Source organism: Rousettus aegyptiacus, unplaced genomic scaffold (assembly GCF_014176215.1).
Source record: "Rousettus aegyptiacus isolate mRouAeg1 unplaced genomic scaffold, mRouAeg1.p scaffold_m13_p_9, whole genome shotgun sequence".
In the NCBI taxonomy this organism is placed as follows: Eukaryota; Metazoa; Chordata; class Mammalia; order Chiroptera; family Pteropodidae; genus Rousettus; species Rousettus aegyptiacus.
The window spans coordinates 22516652-22539285 of NW_023416312.1; the positions used below are offsets into that span (position 1 = coordinate 22516652).

Below are 22634 nucleotides of genomic sequence, written 5' to 3' on the forward strand. Positions count from 1 at the left end.
TGCAATGAATGTGGCAACAGGAAAAAAAAAGGCAAAATTGGGCGAGTCTCCTGAAAGCTGTTAAGTGAAAATTTTAAAGTGTCTCTCTTATTTAGCCAAATGATTTAATTGTTCATTTATTCAAAATATTTATTGAATGCCTAGTTTTTATTCCAGGCATTATTTAAGCCCTGAGACTAAAAGACTGATCAAGTCAAACAAAATCCTTTTTTTGAATGAAAACTATATTTTACAGGGAGGAGGCTTTCACCAAAAAAATAAGTAAATATTGAATGAACTAGCAGGTTGAAATAAGTGCTATGATGAAGCTGTGGGTGGGGTGGGGGCTACTTTGGATTGACTGGGTAGGGAAGGCCTTTTTGAGGAGGTGACAGTTGAGTACTCATTGAAAAGGCGGAGCCAGGTATGCAGAGCTGTGGGAAAAGCATCACAGATAGAAAGAACTGCTGGTACAAAAAGATAAGGCAAGAATGTTTGATGTATTCAAAAATGGATAGACAGTCAGCAATATTTTAAAGTCTGCAAATAAACATATTTTAAATCTGCAATAAAAAAAAATACTGTTACAAGTTGGTTCTGTCTCAGTCACCAAAAAAAGGAAAAATAAAATCAGATCAAGGAGTAAAACACATAAATACACATCCAAAATAGAATGTATTGCTCTTTTCTTTCTTGATTACAATAACAAAACCTGTTCACTCTTCAAAATATTGTGGGCAAATTCTCCTTAGCTAAGTCTGAGTTGGGTATTATGTAATCTGAGGATACTAGTGAGAAGAGAAGAGGTACATTTAGAGCTGTGGACTGATATTGTGGAAAAGCTGGTATGTTAGGGGTCCCCAGGACCACCACCAGTTTCGATGATGCATTAGAACACACAAGACTCAGCATTTGATCATACTCGTGGATAAGATTCATTACAAAAAAGGGATACAAAGCAAAATCAGCAAAAGGAAAAGGCAAATGGGGCAAAGTCCAGGGGAGACAAGGCACGAGCTTCCAAGCATCCTCTCCCAGTGTAGACACATAGGACGTACTTAATTCCTCCAGCAACGAGTTGTGACAACAGGCATGAAATGTTGTTTATTGGGGGAGTCTACTCAATATCCGCGATTTTTATTGAGGGCTGATCACATAAGCACCCTCTGCCTAACATGAACCTGGATTTTAGATTCCCAAAAAGAAAGCAGGTATTGAGCTAATCCGTAGTATTTATACAAACAGTTTAGACAGTGAGCCATCCTTATTGTTTCTAGGAGTTGTGGAAACCCTCCCAATGTCCAAATTCCCAGACACCAGCAAAGGGCCAAACTTCCAAGCAGACCTTTCAAAGACAGCCATCTCAGGACTGTTATGTTAACTATTTTTTGCACATCTAAGCCCTCATCTTTCTTTTGGATTTTACTAACTGCCCTTTACCTAGATATATTCTAACTGGTAAGGGAATGTATCCTACACCATTTGGGAGGACAGCCTTAAGATTTGAATTGTTTCCTTAGTTCTGTGTGGGTTCCTGTAGGGCCAGACTCCTATTGGATAGAATCAACCATTGTTCACTTTCATTTTTCGAAAAGTCTTTCTTAGCAACCCTTTTCTACTCCCTAACATATCAGAGGACACAAAACATACACGTGTAATATTCATTTAAGTTTGTTTCAGATTTGAGGGTATTTTCAGATGTTGTTTATTCTCTGGTGCTCTGCTGGAGTTAAGAGTTGGATATTCTATTTTTCTCCTTGCTCTGGGCTTGTTCTTTTAGATATGACACCAAAAGTGAAACCTTGATATGTCTCAGATCACTGCTTTTTTGGAAGTTTAAAAGCAGATGGAACTTAGAAACAGCAGAGAGACATTATCACTCCAGTTTTAAGGCTTTCTGTTTCTTCCATAATGACAGCCGTTCATGCCTAATGCTCTGAGTCCACTACTGAAAGGTACATAATGACTTCACAGTAATTTTCACTTTAATACAGCACTTCATAACATAGCTTTAGGAACCATGTATATGAAAAGCTCCATATAAAACCAAAGAATGTAACTTCGTTCTACTCTAATTACTTTCCTTATAGATGTAATTTACTTATGGTGGTGATTACTAAAGTATGCTTTGTCAGTGTAAACCACTGTATTAATTTCCTAGGGCTGCCATACAAATTGCCACAAACTTGGTGACTTAAACAACAGAATTGTTTTCTTTCATGGTTCTAGAGGCTAAAATTCTGAAATCAGGATGTTAGTGCCGTCATGCTCACTCTGGAGGCTTTAGAGAAGAATCCTCCTATTAGCTTCTGGGGCTCTTGGCAATCTTTGGCATTCTTTGGCTCTCAGGCGCCTCTCAAGTGGCTGGTGTTGGTAGAACCCCAGGAATATTGAATGAAATTGTCATACGCAGTTGATTCTCAAAGGCTTTTATAATGGCCAGATTATTTTGATTTGGATGTTAGTTCCTAGTTTTGAGAACTTTAGAGATAAATAGGTAGGGCATAATGGCATTCTTCATGACCTCCTCAAAATATGCTATAGCAATTTTAGAGGTGGGTCAGTGTAAGCTGACTAGGACACCTCAGAGATGTCTAGAATTGAGTAAGAGTTTGTCCTGATTGAGTTAGGCCATAATTTGATTCAACCAATGTTACCTGAATTTCTTCTCTGTGCCTGTCCTTCACAAGCATAATCTCATTTAGTCTCATATAACTCACTGAGATAAGTATTCGTATCTCCATTTTACAGCTGAGGAATTTAAGACTCAGAAGCAAGTGGTGCAAACCATAGGGTCAGTGCGATATGAGCTGTGAATTGAACTGAAGCCTGACTCTGCTTTAAAGCTCCTGCTCTTTACACCGTGGCAAACTGCCTATAAACTATAAATATATCATATTTTATGCTGGGAGGAACTTGCTTTTGTTACCATTTACTCAAGGACATACAACTGCCATGCCTGCTAGTTTCTCGGTGACCTCTGTAAAGATTCCTGGAGACCTAATATTTCTTGTTAGATACCAATTTATTAGTACCTAATTAAGTACATATCACTCATTAGATGTCAATATTTTAAAACATTTTGTTAAGAAAGTTAAGAAACATTACCTTTTTGAGCCTTAATACCATTTCTATAAACACCTTAATAACAATATTACAGCTTTTTTTGTTTAGTTGGCATATAATATTATATTAGTTTCAAGTTTAAAACATAGTGATTAGGCATCTATATAACTCATAAAGTGATCACCCCAATGAGTCTAGTGCCCCCTGACACCATACATAGTTATTACAATATTATTTGCTATATTCCTTATGCTATACTTTCTATCTCTATGAATATTTTATAATCACCAATTTGTGATTCTTGATCTCTTCACCCTTTTTCACTGACCCTCATCCCCCTTCCCATCTGGCAATCCTCAAAATGTTCTCTATATCTATGAGTTTGTTTCTGTTTCTGTTTTGTTTTGTTTCATTTCTTAGATTCCACATATACGTGCAATCATATGGCATTTGTCTTCCTCTCTCTGACCTATTCTACTCAGCACAATACCCTCTAGGTCCATCATGAAATATCTTTATCCATCTCATTACTGTTAGTCTGTGTGTGTCTTTTAATTTGATGTGAGTCTCTTATAGGCAGCATATGTAAGGGTCTTGTTTCCTTATCCATTCAGCCACCCTATCTTTTGATTGGAGCATTTGATTCTTTTTCATCTGAAGTACTTGTTGATAGATACGCAGTTATTGCCATTCTTTATTTAGATTTTTGATACATATTTTTCCTTCTTCTTAATGGAATCTCCCTAACATTTCCTATAATACTGGCTTGGTGGTGATGAACTCCTTGACCTTTTTCTTGTCTGGGTAGCTCATTATCTGTTCTTTGATTCTAAATGATAGTTTTGTTAGGTAGAGTAATCTTGGTTGTAAGTCCTGGGTTTTCATCACTTTGAATATTTTATGCCAAGCTCTTCTTGTCTGCAAAGTTTCTGTTGAGAAATCAGCTGCCAGTCTTATGGGTGCTCCCTTATAGGTAAAGAATTGCTTTTTTCTTTCTGCTTTTAAGATTCTCTTTGAATTTAACCTTTGGCATTTTGATTATGATGAGTCTTGGTATAGGCCTCTTTGGGTTCATCTTGTTTGCAACTCACTGAACTTCTTGGGGGTGTATATCTATTTCCTTCACCAGGTGAGGGAAGTTTTCCATCATTATTTCTTCAAATAGGTTTTCAATTCCTTGCTCTCTCTCTTCTCCTTCTGGTATCCTTACGATGCAAATGTTGGTATGCTTGATGTCCCAGAGTCTTCTTATACTATCTTCATTTTTTGGATTCTTTTTTCTTGTTGCTGTTCTGATTAGGTGTCCTCTGCTACCCCCTGCTCTATGTTGCTGATTTGATCCTCTGTTTCATCCATTCTTTTGATTCCCTCTAATGTACTCTTTATCTCAGATACTGTATTCTTCATTTCTGACTGCCTTCTTATTGTGTTTTCCATCTCTATTTGTCTTCTATCTCTTTGTTAAAGTTCTTACTGAGTTCATCTACTCTTCCCCTATGTTCATTGAGCATCCTTATAACCAGCGTTTTGAACTGTGCATCTGGTAGATTGCTTGTCTCCATTTTGTTGAGTTCTTTTTCTGGAGCTTTGTTCTGTTCTTTCATGTGGGACATGCTTCTTTGTCTCCCCATTTTAGCCACCTCCCTGTGTCTGTTTCTATATATTCAATAGGGCTCCTAAGTCTCTCGGTCTCAGTAGAGTGGCTTTATGTAGTAGGTGTCTTGTGGGGCTCAGTGGCATAGTCCTGAACCCATAGCCCAGAGTCCAGCTGCAAGCAAAATTAAGCCACAGCCCATGTACCTCCAGAGCCACCTGTTAAGAGTCACCAATCAATCCACATGTGGCTGCCACCTGTGCTGGGCTTATAGGTGCCTGAAGGGTCCACATCAGAAACTGAGTCCGGCTGCCACTACTTTGGGGATTGGGGCTGCTCAGCAAGAGGTACAAAGCACGTTGAGGACAGATGCTGCTTCTTTGGGTTTTGTGAGCCTTTGAGAGATTTTGTGAAAGTTTGCAGCAGGAACAAAGAGTACCCGTTTGTAGGGAATAAATCACTGAAAACAGCTTGGATGGGCCCACAAGGTGGAAGAAGTAGAATCTCAGGGAATCTCCTGGACAGAATAACCTCTGTTATCTGGGTTGATGACAACTCTGACATAGCCTACAGTGGCACCTGTGTCTGCAGGCTGGTAGGGGGCAGGGCTCAACAAAGGAAGAACGGCTTCTGTCCGCACCTCTGTCTGAGAGAAAGCTGCCCCTCCAGTCCTCGTCCTGAAGCCTGACAACTCAGCACCTCCCCATGTGTCCCTGGTGCCCCTGGAGCAGCTGCCCCAGTGCTAGATCTCAGAGCAAGCAAGTCTGTCAGTGAGTAAGGCCAGGAATGGGCCATTTAAGAGGAAGGTCTCCGCTTCCTGCAGCCCTCAGTCTCCCTCAGCCGCAAACTCCTTTGGTTTTTACAGCTAGAGGTCATGGGGACTTCTCTTCCTGGCACTGAGCCCCTGGGCTGGGGAGCCCAGTGTGCAGTGGGGACCCCTCACTCCTTAGATAGGGGAGGAACTCTGCAGCCAATATAGCCCTCCAGATTCTTGGTTCCCTCATGGTTGTGGGACTGGGCTATTTCATGTCTTCGCTCCTCCTACTGTTTTGAGGTGACCTGTTATTTTTGTCCCTAGTTGTAGGGCTCCTGTTCAGCCAGACCTCAGGTGACTCCCCATGCTGGTTGCTCTGTAGTTTTGTTATAATTTTGGTGTGGTCATAAGAGGAAGCATGCACTGCCTCTACCTTCCACACCATCTTGCAAGGAGAGCCCCATATTACAGCTTTCGAAAACATTCCTTTCAATATGACAGTGATTCACCCTTCTTCTTGAGGACTGTGTCTCATCCACATATCCCTCTATATCTTACATTATTTAGTGATCAGAATGACAACTTGAAACCCTTCCATGTTGTTGCAGTGTGTGTGAATATGCGGTTTGTAGTTGGTTGAATGGTGTCCCCCAAATTCATGTCCACCTGAAACTCAGAATGTAACCTTGTTTGGAAGTAGGATCTTTGCCGATGTAGTTAGTTAAGATGAGGTGATACTGGAGTAGGGTGGGGCCTAAATCCAATGACTGGCATCCTGATAAGAAGATGAGAGCATACGTAGAGATATACAGAAAAAAACACAGGTGAAGATGGAGGCAGTTTAGAGTAATATATCTATAAGCCAAGGAATGCCAAGATTTGCTGGAAGCCACCAGAAGCTAGAAAAAGGCAAGGAAGAATTCTTCTCTAGAGCTTCCAGGGTGAGCATGACCCCACTGAAGGTATTATCTTGTCTGCTGAAGGTATTATCTCATTTTCTCATTATTCTTATATTGATATAATTAAAATTATAACCTAGATAGAGATGACAGAATGCTGGAATATTCTCCCTCTTATAAAGAGATTCAGTCAACAAGTTTATTACTTCACCAGTCTATGTCTCCTCTAGTACCTTGGCCTGCTTTGATAAAAAAAATAAAAATAGAAAACATCCACTTTTAAATGATTATAGTGGTAGTGGTCTCAAATGGTATCATTATGCACAGTCAAAAATTCCTCTCACCGTTTGCCAGTCAGCTATTCTACTGAAGGGAGATATCATTGATAACAAACTGGAATTTAGGGACACATGGTCTAATCCAAGGCAGGATGGGGAAGAATTCATGGCAGGACCCTGTGAATATACAACTTCTGTTTGCCTATGGCTTTTGCAATGCTTTCACTATGTTCCAATAGTTTAGCACAACTCACCTCCTTCTAAGAGCATCAGGATTGCTGTGTGATTATTCATCTTATCAGTATCTACTTTTGCTCTTAAGATCTGGCCCAGCATACAGTATATTATCGATGTTTATTTGTTTGTTTATTTTTAGTATTTATTCACTCAACTACAGAGATTGTAGCAGGTGTTCCTGGGGCCATAAGGGACTTTGCTTATGGTGTTTTTGTTTTGTTTTGCTTTGACCTTCTAGGTGGTTTAGTTAACTCCTAAAAAAGTTTCAATCTCATACTAAAGGAAAAAAATATCAACAAATAATATAAACTTGAGGTTGGAAAGGTCTTCATTGATTATTTAAATTGACAATCCTTTACATGCCTCCTTCATGTCTTCAAAATTGTCCTTGAGCCTGCATGAAAATATCCAGTATGAGGGCCATACTGAGCTATCTTGATCCATTTTTATACAGTCTGTTCTGATGAGAGTTTATACAAATCGACTGAGAATTCACCTTTAAATTGAATTGAAATTGGCCTTGCTATGACTTTTCTCAATGTTGTTTTATTTTTTACTATATTTATAAATTTATGCATTTAAATATATTTAAATGTTTCAATTCATTGTAGTTATTATTCTTATAGATGCTCAAATGATCCTATATTTAGCCAATGTGATCTGTCTTCGAGTTGGCTACTATATCATTTTTATATAACTCTATTTAGTTTTTGATAGTTCCCTCATTTTCTGATATGGTAAGATATTCCAGGCTCATCTTGCATATTTCTTTACCAAGGCCAAGAATTAGCTATTGCTCTAAGAAGCCCTATTTAATTTTCAATTACTATCAAAATCATGTTTGGGAGTATGTTTTTTTTTTGAATGATTTTTTTTTCTGGTTATTGCAGTAATACTCCTTTTGGTAAAAGAAAACATGTAGAACTACCAATTCCGCCATCATCCAGAAATAATTAGTTAACTCTCCTGAACCATTTTTCTATTTAAAGTCCTATGCCATGACTCTCCTTTTACTAAGCAGTAGTAAAATAGATTGGAGAAAAATAGAACACATTTTAAACATTTTGGCAAAAATAACTTGAATAAATTTTTTGACTTTTTTTTTTAAATCTTACTATTGGCTATTAAAAATCCAGAGGAAACTGATATGTGTGAGAAACTTTAAATTTGGGTAATTCGAATTTTGTAAAAGCTGTTTTGCTACCATTATGGAAAGATACTTAGGAATATCTTTAAAGTTTCAGGAATCCACTGGAAGGCAAATGAAACTCTCTGTATCCAATGGGAATTAAAAGAGACTAAATGAAAAGTCATTACAGAGCCAGAGAGAGAGAGAGAGAGAGAGAGAGAGAGAGAGAGAGAGAGAGTATTTTTAACTGGTCAACTTTTCACTCGTAGCAGATATTAATGCAGCTCTTACACTGTTTAAAGCCAGGGTTTTAAATGGATGGAGAGCTATAGAAAACCCAGAATACTCTTAGTGTGCCTGTAAGTCCAGTCTAGTACAGATTTGTCATTTTTTCCAGTGAAAAGGTGTTATTTGTTTTAAAGATCTTTAGTAGCCTAGAAGAAGAAAATTAAGGATGGTGATTTCTCTATCATTTATATCAACTTTAAACTTAAAGTAGAAAGCAATGTTATTGACAAAATAATATTTCTTATTTGTTTATTTAAAGGTCTTTAAGGTCTTTGTTTTCCCAAGAAATTTCAATGTGAAGACAACCTGGGAGCTGCTCCTCCTCTCCCACATCACTGATTCCACATCACCTTCACCTACTGTGGCTGAAATGGCATTTTTTATCAAGCTTTATTGTGCTCTTTTGCCCATCAGCACTTTAATATCCAAGGGGCTTTTTGTGTCTATAGGACTATTCTCTACTCTGTATTTTTTTTAAAAAGTCCAATTTATTAATCATGAATTTATCAAGCATTAGCGTTCCTTTAAACATAAAACTGAAAACATTCCTCAGTAGCTCTCAAACCAGCAGCATAATCTGATGTTAGAAGTGAAAATTATTTGGGGCCTCAATCCAGACCTAATGAAATCAGAAACACGACTGGCTGTGTTCTAACAAGCCCTCCTGGTGATTTTGATGCATGTTTAAGTTTCAGAATGATTGCTTTAAACATTCACATACTACTTATTCAAGCAATAAATCAAATACATATTAAATGAACAAGTCTCCTCAACCATTTAAACATTGATTACCAATTTAATCAAATACTTTTAGACATTTACGTTAATCACAAGCCTAGCATTTCAGATTTCTTTGAATGCTCTAAACATTTTAAAAAGGAAAAGATATACATAAAATATCACTTTGATTACAGAGCTGATTAATATTTAATAACAAAACTGGGCATAATGCTGTTAATATCATAGATTTAATTTTGTTCTTATCCTTATGTGGTCCCGGAATTTAAATTTCTATATACTGTTGGGTTGTCAGGAATTCTACAAGATACTATTTTTATATATTTTCGGGATTTATGTAATTTTACCAGACCAGAAGAAAAAAAAAATGTCACCTCAGGAGGCTAGGAGTACAAGTTAAGTGGATTGCTGATCACTTAATTTTGGTTGGGTTTTGGGAACTCATTGCAAAATTCAAGATTAATTAAACTCAAGCTGCTGGCCACTAGGCTGAGTATATTTTTATCACATAGATTTCACTTTTTATCACAGTTTCCTATTGCTGTTTTAACAAATTACCAAAAAATTAGTGACTTAAAACAACACAAATTTATTATCTTATTCTTCTGGAAGTCAGAGATCTAAAATGAGCCCACAGGCTGTGTTCCTTCTGGAGGTTACAGAGGTGAATCTAATTCCTTGCCCTTTCCAACCTCCAGAGGCTACCTACATCCTTGGGTTCATGGTTCCTTTCTTCCATCTTCAAAGCCTGCAGGAGAGCTAACACCTCTCATTTCTGACCTCCTGTCTCTCTCTTGTAAGGACTCTTGTAATTATACTAGGCCCACCCCAAGGTAATCTCCCCATCTCAAGGGCCTTAATTTAATCACATCTGCAAAATTCCTTTTGTGATGTAAGGTTCTGGGGATTAGGATATGGACATTTTTTGGAAGCCATTATTTTGTTTACCATTGGATGCTTATTACTGTTTTTCATACGAATTCTGATTTTTAAAGAGATTAAAAGATGAGGTATTCTTTAAGTTTTGTGTGTTTTAATCTGTGGCAGTACATGACACATTGTAACATTTTCATGATACATTAACCTGACCAAATATTCTAAAATATTTAGATATTCTAAAATATTTAAGTATTCAAAAATATATGCTTTTTTATTGGAATTATGTTATAATTAATTGGATAATCAAGAAATTTTATTCTCAGAGAGATAGGAAAGTGAGTCTGAAAATGTAGATATCTTCTTCAGAGCAGTTAACTAAGTTATTTTGGAATAGATAGCCATATTGTCTTTCTAAACTGGAAATTGTATATGGCAACTGGTAGTAGTTAACTGCTGGATTCTTCTTCTACTTCACTTTATATAAGCCTCCAAATGCTGATGGGGTAATCCATTTATGGTATAGTTTCTACTACTTCTAGGACTATTTGGCTTATCATTTATGTTAATTATTTGTGGTTTATGCTGATTAAAAATGGTACACATCTATGCTTTATGAACAGAAATATACTTGACAACCCTCCCGCCCCGAAATACCTATCTGTATATATATAGTTATAGTTATATATAAACATGTTCTTACTTTAAAGTAAATTTAAAAGTGCTTTGTAATAGTCATCCTTTGATGTTAGAATTATATTTTTGTACATTTTCTTTATGTTAATTCTGTTCTTTTGAGCATCATGGCCTTTTACAAACATAACTTGTTTCGTTTAATGATTTTTATTGCTATAAGTGATCACAACTTGACCATGGGAACTCCTTTAAAGATTTTTTTTTTTACCTTTCAACACTGTCCTTGACATTTTAAAAATCATTTTTGCTTCCTGGGAATGACAGGGTGGTATGTACCTATACTGATTTTATCCTGCCCAAGGACATGGAATTGACTATCTTCTAACGGCTTCTGGTTTCTTTTTGTATAAAACAATATTAAAGCCAAAATCTGAGCTCTAGGGATGGTTACAAGTGTTATTGTTGTTGTTGGTGGTGGTGGGGGTGGATTATGGCTACTGCTGCCGCCATGGGACTGCTGTTGATAGTGACTGAGCCAAGAAAATACTTCTTTTATGTATGTATAAGAACTCATTCTTTCCAGTATAACACATCATGTCGTTATCCCTTACTTTTCTTATGGTATGGGATTTCAACAACTACTAAGGCTTTCCTCCTCTATATTGATCCACTGTTCTACCCAGCAGCAGAGTATCCCACTCTCTTCCTACCTCTTCTCTCTCTATTTTCTAGGACAATAATTCCTAGCCTTGTCTTCATATTAGAATAACTTGGAGAGCTTTAAAAATATTAATGTGAATCCCACACATCAGGCAGATTATGGCATCAGGGTTTTTTTTTACAGCTTCATAAGTGATACTAATGTGCAGCCAAGTTAAGAACCTCTATTCTAGAAGATGCTGGGCAATCTCAATGAAGCAAACCAGGCACTCTTTCATGAGATTATACTATAGAATTTCCAGGGATACCAACTCCACATTATAAACAGGGCATGCAAATGCATGCTTGCTTTTTGGCTGCTTTGCTCTTAGAACACTTGGGATTGTTAGAGGGAACGAAGCACAAATGCCCTTTTTCAATCTTCTTGAAAAACTCATGCGCGTAAGGCATTGACTTTTTCCAATTGATCCCCTAGCACTGCCCTCTTTCAGCCTCATCTTTCTTCATTCTTTCCTAACCTTGCTCTAATTATTTAAAGGTTTTCAAAGGCCTTGGTTTCCATGTCTATGAGGTTAAGATAATGTTTACATGTGAAACACACTAAATCTAGCAAAACTCAACAACGCATTGTAAAGTTCATGAAAACCACATGTGGTTAACAGCCCATGGTCCTAGCTTCCTAAAATTATTTGAAAGGCTACAATAAAAGTCAAATATGTTTTTCCATGAGTTTACAGAAGGTCAACTGCAATTGTTAATCCAGATTTTTTATCCTATCTGTACATACTTTAGGGAGAGATGCATGTTTGCATCTCTTTGGGGTCAAACACCCCTTTACCTCTCGGGCTTATAATATTTCAGATAACAAAATTAACCAATTCTTCTGAAATAGGGAATTGATAATTGATTAAAATTATAGAAATTATTGGGCTATCTACCACCATTCGTTTAACTTTCTCGCAATTCTATATAGTATGAAGCATCAGTATATCTGTATTGGGAAGGAAATCTGTATTAAGGTCTTGAAGAAAGAAGTAAAGATTTAAAATTCTTTTAATGTAACAGCTTATGCTTTAAGACAGAGGTTCTCAAACTTTGGAAGATTATATGAATTACTTGAGAAACCTGGTAAAAGTAAAAAGACCCAGAATCTATCCTGCTTTAGATGCATGAGCCTCTGTAGTTTACTAGTTCTTCACTTAGTTTTGATACCCACTCAAGTTTGGAAACCATTGCCTTAGGACATCTGATAGGTCAGGGTAACTGGTTACTCTAATGAGGGGCCCTTAATAGAAGGGAGCAAATTATTCATAGGATTTAAGATGCTTTTTCCTTCAATTGACCTAGAAAGCACTCCCTGCCAGTGAGATTATGGGCTATCATCTCTTGATTTGGGGAGGAGGTGGGGGTGGGGCTTGTTAGGGTTCTAAGAAAAAAATGGATGGTACTTTCAAAAGTATGGTGACCTCAATTCCCGCTTTATTGGAAGTCTAAACATTTAATATGCTAATGAATCACCTGAAAACCCTGTTAAAATCCAGATCCTGATTTAGTAAATCTGGATGAGACCTATGATTCTATAGTTCTAACAAACTCCCAGGTGATGCTGATGCTCTTGATCTGAGGAGACGGGTGCTAGCTTTGGTTCTCAACCTTGGCTGCACATTGTAATCTCCTGGAAAATTTTTTAAAAATACTGATCCCATGGTCCTACCTCTAGAGAGTCTATTTTTCTGACATAATTGAGATCACAGCCTGGGTATCAAGAATTTTAAAAACTCCCCAGGTGACTTTCATGTGCAGCAAAATTTGAAAATCCTTGTTTTTGTCAACCATCAAACATCATCTGTTTTGCAAGAGAAACATTAAAGTAACTTTTTTTTACCTCTTTCATGCTATAATATACAATATGCTTAGATAGTTCAGAGCACTGTTTCCCCAATCTTGACCCTGCCACTGATACCCTGCCATAGGAGGTTTTCATTAGAAGTGGTAGAATAAGAAAAATAAATACAATATAATGAATTACATAAAGCAAAAGTAATTTAATTTCAAGGTCATTCACACTTTTTTGGGGGGGTGTTAAAATGTTCTTTTATTAAATGAAGATACTAACATATTATATGTGTTTATTTGCTTGTTGCTCATGCCTTTAATTTGCTAAACAAAAAGTTAGGGCTCTTATGCTGATCTTTATGTTTTTAGAAATTTTGATGATCCATGAAATCTGAAAATATGGCAACTATGGATATGAGAAATCAATAAAAATTTGAAAAAATCTGAGTCTATAAAATATTATTATAACAATATAGCTTTCAGTCTTTGATTCTCTAATCCCTGGTAGCAAAGGCATTTTTAATGATTCTTGAATTTTATAAGCACCAACAATTTTCTATAGAAGTAAATAATATATCTCAGACATATGAGGGACTAATTTTCCAAATATGTATGATGATTAAAATACAAATTTATGAAGACATTACTAAATACATACTAGCTTTAGTTTTTATGCATTTTATTTTGATGTGGTAGTAATATCTACTTTCGGTCTCTTACTATGCATTTTATTAGGTTATCTCATGTAATTTTCATAGTAACTCAATGGGATAGATATTGTTATTATAGTTTTACAGATGAAGAAACTAAATCATAGAGAAATTAAATAACATGTTCAAATTCACACAGCTAGTAAGTTACAGAGCCAGATTCGGAACCCAAGACTAACTGGATACCTTATAATTATGACTCTATATTTAATATAACTACTATCATGAGAGGCTTTCCAAAATTATTTGCCATTAAAAAGAATTCTTTAAAACTGAAATGGTTAGAAGACTATGCTATAGGGGTTTCCCTTAAATAATAAGAAACCATAATTGTACACAGAAGGCTATTCTGTTATTTTTGTAAGGCCGAAGCTTTAGCTGAGGGACCACCATCACTCTTACATATTGAGAGAACTTAAAATCTGGATCCAAGGCTCTCCTTCCAGATTTTTATCATTTGTAAATTTGAGGCCATGTGCTGTAATGGTAAGAACATGGGCTTTTGAGTTAAACAGACTTTGATATGAATATGAGCTCCTCCTAATAAATTAGCTATGTGGTTCAGGGCAAGTTACTTAATCTGTGTCTCAGGTTCTTCAGCTATAAAATGAGAATAATAATATCTATTTTTCTATGAATTACTTGAATGTGAGACCATGATTTGATTCATGTTGCTTTCTTGGTAGATTTTTGTGTTGTATGATATTGAACACTACTGTCTTTTTCAGAGATGCTGATAGCTCTGCAGCATACAGGGATGAATGCCTTCTCGGGCTCAGTCTCTGCAAGAGTTCATTGTTGGTAGCGTCAGTTCGAGTTCACTGAGAAGCAGATTTCAAGATGGAATTAGACATGCAAGAGATATATTTGAGAAAAGCAACTGTGAAGGATTAGGAGAGAGGAAGCTGGAGGAGGCAGGGAGAGCCTTAAGAAGGTGATGCGGGTTTGACCCTAGTGAAAGAAGAAGAGGAAAGAGTAGGATATACAAAACCTCAGACACAGTGTAGCTCTGAGAAATCCTCAGCCAGGCCGATGAAATGCCTTAAAGATTGCCCATCAGGAAAAGTCCTGTCAGGCTTTGGTGCCCAGAATAGCCCAGAACAGGTGCCCCCACTGTGCTCAGTCATTGGTGGGAACAGCCTGGGGAGAGTGTGGACTCTGTAGGAATGTTTCAGGGGATTCTGAAGGTACAACAGCTAGGGGCTGTCAGTTAACGCCACTCCTCCCAAAAGACTGTCTCTTATAAGGCAATCTGTGTCTGTAGCTCCATGGCTGCCACACTGGTACTTTTAATTTTAAAGTGAAAATAAAATTGTCTGTGGAATGGTGCAAAAGAAAATCAGCCACATGCCAGGTCATTCATGTTCCTGTGTACATCTAGTTTTTGGTCTTGTCCCTTTTAACTTTACCAACTGCCACTTATCAATTATAATTCATCATCATGACTGCTAGGCCCACAATTGATTTATCTCTGTAAAAAACAGTAAAATCAGTTGTTACTGGATCAATGGAACAACATTTATCTTCTGTAATGATTACATATTTAATAATAACTTTTAAAACTGTCATGTTGACAGCTATTTGTAATTTAGTAAAATTTCTAATTTATTAGCATTTGTTATTACTATTTAAGATTCTGTATTAAAGAAGGAATTATTAAGCATAATTAACTTAGATTATCTTTTATTGGTTTGCACAGTGTGTTGTCTAGCATGACAGATGCAGTGTTGGCTCGAGTATATAAACAATCAGATCTGGACATCCTGGCTAAAGAAGCATCCATCCCCATCATCAATGGGCTGTCAGATTTGTACCATCCTATCCAGATCCTGGCTGATTACCTCACTCTCCAGGTTTGCTTACTTCATTGCACAAGAGTAAAATCAACAAATAGTTCTTGACTATCTCTAAATGGAATCATTTAAATTATGGCATTGGTGTTTTGTTTTCAAATATCATCTTGGCAAAGAATTAAAGCATATGTATATATACTAGATATTCATTGTTTAAAACAGATTGTAATAGCCTTCTGTTCTCAATTTGATTCTCAACCTCTTTTAGCCTCTCCCTCATCCTGTTTTTGAAATAGTTTCACTTTTTGGTGCCATATTTAACACAATAGATGAATAGGGAATGCTGGAGCATACGCTCTGTGGCTTGGGAGTGATATGTGGCTAATTTTCTTTTGCACTATCCCACAGAAAATTTTATTTTCACTATAAAACTAAAAGTGTGGCAGACACAGAGTTGCACACACAGATTGCCTTGATAGTGAAGACTGGCGGAGTGTGTTTTGAATATTCAAAATGGTCAATTACTAAGTCACTTTCTAAGAAGGAGGCTATTTTCTGTTATTTTAATAAACTGGTTGTTTAAGATTGGAATTAAGAACATGCAGAATTTATAGAACTGAAGTTCAAATTTAGCCATGTACCCCCAAGTTAGGAACTTGAATAACTTTGAAAGATTTCATCTTTTTTGTTTTGCCACAGCCAATCTACATAGTTTTGATACTGGGAATCCTGACAACCATGGTTTCTGTGTCTATGGACTATTCTGAGGAGACAGGGAAAATTGGATGGATCTATATTCCTCCTCACTTGAAAAAGATACATATATATAAATTTGAAATTAAACTTAGAATTAAACTCATTGGTGAAGAGAATAAGATTCATGCAGAGAGGACGATGCAATCATGTTAGATATGAAGTGGCTGTGTGCAGGTGTGGGTTTACATATATGCCAGATAATTTAATGCTTTGCCCTGGGGATTTATCATTAGTAGATTATAAATTCATTGAGGGACAGCAAAATGTCTTATTCATGATATTGTCCCCTGTAGGACCTGGGTCAATGCCTTCATATAGGAGATACTTCAAAGTGAGAGTGGAATGAATAAATAGCTTTATAAGAACATGGAATCTAAATCAGATGGACCTGGATTTTAATCCTACTTAGCTACCTAGTAGTTTTGTGATTTCCAAATTGCTTAGCTTTTCTCTTTTTTTGCCTTATCTTAATATGTGTGTGTATAACATATATACACATATGTATTTATATTTATATATTTTATGATTTAAATATTTATAATATTTATATCTTATCGATAATCTATATATTTATATATTATATATAACTTCTATATTTATAATATATAAATATAAAAAGTATATTTTATATATTATTTATATATTTATAAAACCTACAGATACTTCAAGAAAAATAAAACAAACACCCATATGTCCATCAATTTTGTCAAATCTCACTTTAGATTTTTTTTTTGTTTTTCAATAAAATATTACAGATAGAGTTGAAGCCCACTGTTTAACTCTCCTTGATCTCATTTTCTTCTACCCCACAAGGAAATTATTATCCTGATGTCTGTATTTGTAATTCTCAGGTATATGTTTATATTTTAGCTACACATGTCTATATACATAAATAACCAGGGCTATTAGTGGGCATGTTTTTCAGCCTTATAAAAATTGGAACATACTCAGCTACTATGCTACACTATTTCAAGTGTATTGTATTTTCACTTTCTTATACCAATGAATGTAAGCTTCATAAAGGCAGTGATTTTTTTTATTTCCTTTGTTCATTGTTGTATCTCCAGGGCCAAGAAAAATGTCTGTATATAGATGGAGCTCAATTTGTTGGATGAATAAATACAACGAATATTCGGATTTGACATGCATGAAAATATGAGTCTTTGTATGGGTTCATATGATGTCTTGATTTAAGATATTAGGACACATTGCTATTTTTTTGTGATTGTACATTCATGTTATTGAATAGCTTTGTATAATTATTCCAACAAAACATTACAGTTGATGTGAAGACTATTTTCCTTTCTTTAAACTAAATGGATTCACATAAATGGATTTCCTCCTGTATGTAATCTCCTCCATCCCTTGCCTTTTAGGAACACTATGGCTCTCTGAAAGGCCTTACCCTCAGCTGGATTGGGGATGGGAACAACATACTGCATTCCATCATGATGAGTGCAGCGAAATTTGGAATGCACATTCAGGCAGCTACTCCAAAGGTAGGGAAAATTTCTGCCTTGAAACTTATTCCCCCTTAAATCATCCCTAGATGCAATTATCCAATGAACACAAACCTCTTGTCCATTCAAGAGCATGCAAGTGAGGCCACAAAATTTAGGTTGTGACCAGCCCTACTGTTCTATCTATTTGGCCTTTTGAGTGCCCAATTTCAAATCTCTACAAAAAGAGATAGTCTCGGGTGATGCTTTTTAACCTGTGAGTTTGCTAAAAGAATGTATGAATTATTCCTTTGAATGCCTGAGACCAGCCATTCATGTGATGTGATGACTAACATCCTTGTGCACTGCTACCACAAAGGCTGAAAAAAAGCAATGAAATCCAGATAACATAGAATTCCCAAGGCACAGGGAAGATGCTGTCATTTTTCTAATATAGTAGTTCCCCCTTATTCAGGGGGTATAGGTTCCAAGACCCCCACTGGATGTCTGACACTGTGGATAGTGATGAACCCTAGAAATACTAGTTTGTTTCCTGCACATACATACCTATGATAAGGTTTAATTTATAATTTAGGCACAGAAGAGATTAACAACATTAATAATAGAACAATTATAACAATATACTGTAATAAAAGTTATGTGAATGTGGTCTTTCCCTCTCTCTCAAAATATCTTATTGTACTTACTGTACTCACCTCTTATAATGATGACGTTAGATGATAAAATGCCTACATGATGAGATGAAGTGAGGTAAATGAGATATCATTAAGTAAAATAAGGGTTACTAGAACATAAGCAGTGTGATATGGTGACAGTCAATTTGATAACTGAGATGGCTACTAAGTGACTATACTGTGTGGATACACTAGACAAAGGGATGATTCACGTCTTGGACAAAATGAAGTAGGTCAGCACAAAATTTTATCATGCTACTCAGAACAGTATACAATTTAGATCTTATAAATGTTTGTTTCTTGAATTTTCCATTTAATATTTTTGGATTGCAGTTGATTGTGGGTAACTGAAACTGTGGAAAGTGAAACTGCAGGTAATGGGGGACTACTATACTGCAATTTGATAGAAAAATGTCAATCTAATATGAAGGTCCTGGTGTCTACGCCAGCTTAGTGTTTCAAAACTCAACTTGTAAATGTTTTACCTACATAATATAATAAATCCATAAATATACCCTCCAAAATTCAGATCCTCTGTAGGAGAATCCCTCTGTTAAGATACTCACAGCCTCATACAAAATAAATAGGTCTTTTAGAGGATAAATTTAACTCTACAAGAGACTCATACAGAAACCATTCCTGGAGGATTCCCACAGAACCTTTTAAATACCCCATCTCTACTGAATTGTTTTCCACATTATATTTCTCATTGGCTACTAATATTCCATCAGGAGTCTTTTGAATGAAATAATAGAAACTATTTCAGAAACAAAGTTAAAGATAGAATTGGCCCTCTCATTAAGAGATGACTACTCAGAATTATTGTACATCAGTGTATTTCTGACCAAGGATGTGTTTGTTGTTAGTTGTCTCAGTAGTCACTGCTGCCATGCACTCTGATAAGCTAAGACATCCAGAGGGGAATATATAAGGCCTAAAAATTCTTCCCTGCCTTGGTTTATTCAGTTTGAGATGTTTGACAATCATTGGGAACTTGAATTAGATAATGTAGATTTATAGCTGAATTTCTCCAAAAGGAAACACTTAAATCTTTGAGGCATTTATGCACTATTCATATCCCACCTTCTACCAGTGTCTTGGGCCAGGTTCTCCACAAGAAGACCACCCCCCATGAAGATTTGTGTACAGGTGGCTTATTAAGGAAGTACTCTTAAGGCAGACATGTAGGGGAGTACAGGGAGCAGAAGAGAGAAAGGTAAGAATCTAAAAAACAATGACATTTACAGTAAGTAACCATCCTGGTTTGCTTGGGACTAGGGATTCTCAGGGACGTGTGACTCTCAGTGCTAAAACTGGGAGAGTTCTAGACAAACCAGGATGATTTGGTCACCCTAGTGCTATGTCATGTACAGTTCCACAGAAGAGAGCTTCAGCCTGATCTCACAGGTGCTCTAAAGTATAAGTTATGACTGAATTCTTCTAACCTGAGGCAAAGAAGGTGGGTTTTCATCCTTTGTACCAATTCTTGGTCAAGAACAGTAAGGGGATGTGGGGTAGTAAATCTCCTGGCACTTTTGGCAGAAAAAGCAGCGGGGTATCCAGAGGGTCATCTGAAGGAGAACTATGAGTGCTAGATGTGAAAAGCATACTGAAATAAGAAATAGCAAAAGTCGTAAAAAGAGACCCTCTGATGGCATCTGGGTAGATTATCAGCTTTGTCTGCTGCATCCTTCCAAAAACAAAACAAAGCAAAGCAAAGCAAAACAAAACAAAACAAAATGTTTTTTTTTCCTTAGTATTCTTGCTGGACCAGTTTGAATCAATGCACCCTATAGCCTTAGTTTGCAAGGGCTGCCATAACTAATTACCACAAACTGGGTGGCTTAAAATAACAGAAATTTATTGTTGCACAGTTTTGGGGACTAGAAGTCGAAAATGAAGATATTTGCAGGACCATAATCTCTTTGAAGCCTCTACGGAAAGATCCTTCCTTGTCTCTTCTCACTTCTGTTGGCCCCAGGCATTCTGTGTTTTGTGCTGCATTACTCCGGTTTCTGCCTCTATCTTCTTCCCTGTATGTCTGTGTTTCTCTTTTCAAATGTCCCTCTTTTCATGAAGAAGCAGTCATAAAATTTAGGTCCACCCTGATCCAATATGACCTCATCTTAACTAATTACATCTATAAAGACCCTATTTCTAAATAAGGTCATATTCTGAGATTCTGGGTGGGAACGATTTTTTTTCTGGAGGATAGTATTCTATCTAATACACTTGCCATAGAAGAAATGTCAGGCATAGGCAACAGCATGTATTGGAAGCCACCCTATTATAATTAACTTTGGGTACTCAGAGGGATAATGCTTACAACAGATAATTCTCTTTTGTTCAGCATGAACTAAAATAAAGTGTCAGATCCGACATGTACTTAATGTGGTTCTTCTTCACTTTATGGGAAGAGTTGGAACACTCTTACTACAAATGTAGTTTGAAGAAAAATTCTGTATTAATACAAACTATTACTGCATTTAATTTTTACAGATAAAACATACATTGACAATAATTGTTCTCTGCTAGAAGGTGTTTTTATAAAGGCTTTATTCTGTTGGAGAAATACATGATTTGAATATTTTATTGCATGTCAAAGTTGTTTTATTAGCATCAAAGGAAAAAATGCCAATGCTATAGAGTAATTTCAGTATTGTTCTTATGCAGAAACTCATTTAAATGATAAAGAGTACTAAAACCTGGTTAAATGTTGGTGGGAGTAGGAGTTTTAAAAAGTCTGGAAAGTCTGATAGTATAGAAGTTGTTCTATAAATTTATAAGTAGATTTATTTCCTTTAAAGATAAAGCTAGGAGATTTATTGTAAATTTAAGAAGCAATAAAAAGTTTCCAAGGCCATAATTTAATCTATTTCCCCATTCTTCAACCAAGAATAACTTACATGTTCAAGAAAACATAATTTTGTCCTTGATTGCAAAATTGCTCCATAAACTATTGATGGTAATGATTTTTACATTGTTCTAAGTGAATATTTAGACTGAACTGCGTTTGTTAATCACCTTCTTCATCTGGTTTGAAGATTTATGTAAAAGCCAATGAATGATTTAGTATTGAAAGCTGAGCTGTGAGTAAAGAATTCCTCTTTGTATTCTCAGTCATGGCCCAGTACATGCAAGGTTGGGTGATTTTCTAATTTTCAAACCTCTCTGTTGGATCTCTAAGTACTTATTGATTCCTTCTCTAAGAATGATTATATGTAGGGAGTATAAAACCTGCTCTCCAAGGGGAAGGCTAAATTTTCAGGGCAGGAGGAACATGAGGTAATATCCAAGTCTCTTAATTTATGTTTACCAGTATGAATAGTCACAACATTAGTTACTAAATTAGCAAGCCTTTTTTAATACCTTCCCGAAATCCTGATAAACAAAGCTCAAAAATTATGGCTAGTTAAGGGTGGTAAAGCTGCTAAAATGTCTGGAGCCATCAACATCACCATCCAAGTAGTTTCCTTCCTCATGAATTTTATAATAAGGAACTACATACAAATAAACACAATTTCACATGAATAAACTTGAACAAACTCGTTGCAGGTTGAGATTCGTGGGAAGCAGTCTCTGAGACAGAGTTTAGCCTGCAGGATTTTATTGGGGTCTGACCTTGAGATCAACACCTGTGGAAGGGAGGAGAAGGAAGTAGGAGTGAGCAGAGGGAGAAGCCAAACTGTGATGCAGGCGCTATATCCACCTCGGCTAACCTTGCGGAAAATTCTAGATCTGAGATGTTCATCCTGAGTTGGGAGGAGGGAGTCAGGTTTTCATACCATCCTGTCACCCAGTCATGGAATGTAGGACACCCTTGAAGGGCATGTGACCTTGGCTGAGTTCGCTTTCTGCAGCTAAGGCAGTGCCCAAAGAGGACTGACAGCTGAAAGCCATCCTCTGGCAGCAGGCCCAGAAGCTGGAGGAATAAGTCCTTTATTCATGAAGGAGGATCTAGGTGGCATATAACAGCATCTACCACAATGCCTTACTGAGAATTTATAGAAACCAACTTATAATCAATGCTAAGAATTCAGGAAAATGAGAAAGATGAAGGAAGGTGAGAATAATTATGGTGTTTGGACTGACAATACTTCCATATGGAGGGTCTAAAGATGAAGCTGGGCTAAAGTTTTGACAAAAAGAGGAACTGACATATTCCAATGAAGACGCCCAGGAGGGGACGAAGGGGAAGGTGAAAGGCTGTGATGGCAGAAAAGGGCAAGACATGTGCAGGGATGACAATAAGATTGGCTTTCCTGAAGCAA

At 36.5% G+C, this 22634-nt stretch overlaps 1 protein-coding gene across 3 annotated transcripts in view; it reads left to right on the top strand.

The window, feature by feature from the left end:
- Positions 1–22634, top strand: part of OTC (ornithine carbamoyltransferase) — an 82969-nt gene that overhangs the window by 30504 nt on the left and 29831 nt on the right. For all 3 annotated transcript variants that reach the window (XM_036226816.1, XM_036226817.1, XM_036226818.1), the window contains exons 5-6: positions 15380–15533; positions 17606–17728. In XM_036226816.1, the coding sequence (XP_036082709.1) occupies positions 15380–15533; positions 17606–17728 (277 nt within the window). The remainder of the gene's footprint in view (positions 1–15379; positions 15534–17605; positions 17729–22634) is intronic.